The sequence below is a fragment of the Carlito syrichta genome, unplaced genomic scaffold (genome assembly GCF_000164805.1).
Source record: "Carlito syrichta isolate Samal-C Ts95f unplaced genomic scaffold, Tarsius_syrichta-2.0.1 Scaffold225872, whole genome shotgun sequence".
Taxonomy (NCBI): Eukaryota; Metazoa; Chordata; class Mammalia; order Primates; family Tarsiidae; genus Carlito; species Carlito syrichta.
In genome coordinates, this window is record NW_007169968.1 from 43,911 (window position 1) to 46,552 (window position 2,642).

Genomic DNA, 2,642 nt, shown 5'->3' on the forward strand with positions numbered 1-2,642 from the left:
GTTCTCACTCATATAGTGGACCTTGAACATCCATCGTAATACTATAAGAAAAGGACTGACAGTGGTGGGAAACTATGGGAGGGGAGGGGAAGGGTGGTGGGATTAATGGTAGTACTATCTGTCTGGGGACAGGGAAACACACCTTATCAACAAGGATGCCTGAACGAAGCATATTTGTATACTTAACCCTTAACTGTACTCCACAATATCAAAATAAAAAATATTGATATATTTTTTGTAAAGTCCTTATTTACTCCCCATCCCTCCCCAAATGTACACATAGCCTTTGCTACCATCAACACTCCTCACCTGAGCTCCCTCACCAAGGCAGTATGTTTGTTACAAAGTTTGAACCTTCAAGGGCACATCATTTTCTCTGCAAGGTCCTAGTTTGCACTGGCATTCACTCTCTAGCATGAGGGTAATTTTAGCCTCACAGAATGAATTAGGAAGTATTCCCTCTGCTTCCATTTTCTGGAAGAGCTTCTGTGAAGTCAGCGTTACCCTAATTATCAAAACCACTCACAAGGCATTACAAGAAAAGTACATACCATTTCTCATGAACAGATGCAAAAATTCTCAACAAAAGAATTTGGCAATTCAAATCCAACAAAATTCCTTTCTAAAGATTGTTAATACCATCCATTTAAGATTAAAGATTAAAGAATATAGATCAAATACATAACATTTATTTCATATTTTTATGTTATTCCCTAGGCAGCTTGATAACACTCTATTCATGTTTCTCCAGAGGTTACATTAAGAGTTAGTATGGTTAATTGCATGTGAGTTAAGCCACTCAACCTGGAATGGACTATGTCCTGTGCTTTTTTTTTTTTTCCTCCAATGTGTGGCACTTATTATAGTGCCAAGCATTATAATAGGTATCCACTATGCTTGATGGATGATTGAACTGAGACTTGTTCCGTTAACGCAAAGATCCTAATGAAAGCAGCTTGTTCTCAGCTGGCTTGCAACCCTGCAGGAGTTTGTTGAAGCTGCAATTATGGGAGGGTTTCAGGAATCTATCTGATTTATTTTCTTAGTTCCAAAACTAGAGCAAACATTCAGGAAACAGTGTGTGAAGTGTTGAACAATGTCTCTCAGGCAAGTGCTTTTAAAACTATGACTCATTAAATACATGTTGTGGATTACGATCTTTAAAAAACAAAAATGCAGGAGCAGAAAACCAAACACTGCATGCTCTCACTTACAAATGGGAACTAAACTAAAACTCTGCTAAGGCATAAAGAATGGTATAATAGACACTGGAGATTCAGAAGGAGGAGAGTGGGAAGGGGGGAAGGATGAAATATCACCTATCAGGTACAATATGCACAGGTGGGGTGGTGGTAGGTACATTTAAAGTCCGGATTTCTTTTGCCACTATACTATGCAACCATGTAACCAAAACTATTTGAAATAAGGAGGAAAATTGGCTGGAAGTGGTGGTTCACGCCTGTAATCCCAGCACTTTAGGAGGCTGAGAAGGGAGGATCACTTGAGGCCAGGAGTTCCACACCAGCCTGGGCAACATAGTGAGATCCCCATCTCTAAAAAATTAGAATTAAAAAGGCAACGAGCCAGGCTTGGTGGCTCAGCCTGTAATCCTGCACCTTAGGAGGCCGAGGTGAGGGGATTGCCTGACCCCGCAGGTTCGAGACCCACCCGGGCAACTTGGTGAGACCTCATCTCTACAATAAATCAAAAAATCAGCCAGGTGTGGTAGCGCGCGACTATAGTTCCAGCTACTTGGAAGGCTGAGGTGGAAGAATGGCAAAAGCCCAGCAGGTCGAGGCTGTGGTGGCCAGGAGGGGCCAGTCTGGGTGACAGAGTGAGACTCCGATTCCAAAAAATTAAATAAATAAATAAATAAAATTTTTAAAATGAAAATAAAAAAGGCAATGAATAAATATATAAAAAATCTAAAATAGGCTTAACTATATCAAAATGACACAAAGCAAAGACAAATGCCCTTTCGTCTGCCTTTTGTTTCAAAGTTTTTATGTGCAGATTGGGTCACGACGTAAAAGTGACTCAGACATACGCGTCTTGCTTCCCAGGCTCTGAGATGCGGAGAAGCCCAGGGTGAGCACTTAGGGTGAGCACTTCGGGCGAGGCACAGAGCAGAAGCATGGCAGAAGCACCGCGCAGAGACCCATTCAAGGCACGCGCCCAAGGTGGCGAGAGCCGATTGGCTACACCGAGAAGGCCCCGCCGGCAGCCGCGCTGGCCAATGGCCTGTGGCAAGGCCGGCGGGGCGGGCGTCGCGCAAGGGCTCTGAGTTGCGGCTGCGCGGCCCTCGGCACGCACGCTGGTGCTGGATGGCGCGACCCGCGGGGCGGAGCAGCGGCTGGCAGCAGCGTGGTGCTTGTCCTTGGAGCCATATCTAGGTCCGCGGCGGGCGTCGGCAGCGGGAGTCGACACCGCCGCCTGGGTCGTCGCTTCTTGGTGAAGCCCGGAGCGCCCCAGGCTCCAGAGAGGAGGCCGGCGGAGGAGCCGCCGCGGAGAGGCGGTGAGAAGTGCAGGGGTGGCTGGAGAGGCCCGTCTAGCCCCCCAGAGGACGGGGCCGCTCGTCGCCAGGAACCGCCGCTCTGCCTCGGGCTGAAAACCGCCTGGTCGGCGTGGTGATCGGTGAGAAC

The 2,642-nt window shown here is 47.1% G+C and overlaps 1 protein-coding gene across 1 annotated transcript in view; it reads left to right on the forward strand.

The window, feature by feature from the left end:
- LOC103253374 (probable ATP-dependent RNA helicase DDX43) overlaps positions 1-2,642 on the forward strand; it is a 29,926-nt gene that overhangs the window by 9,719 nt on the left and 17,565 nt on the right. The window contains 2 exon segments of the mRNA XM_021709428.1: positions 2,101-2,611; positions 2,614-2,634. Of these exon segments, the coding sequence (XP_021565103.1) occupies positions 2,101-2,611; positions 2,614-2,634 (532 nt within the window).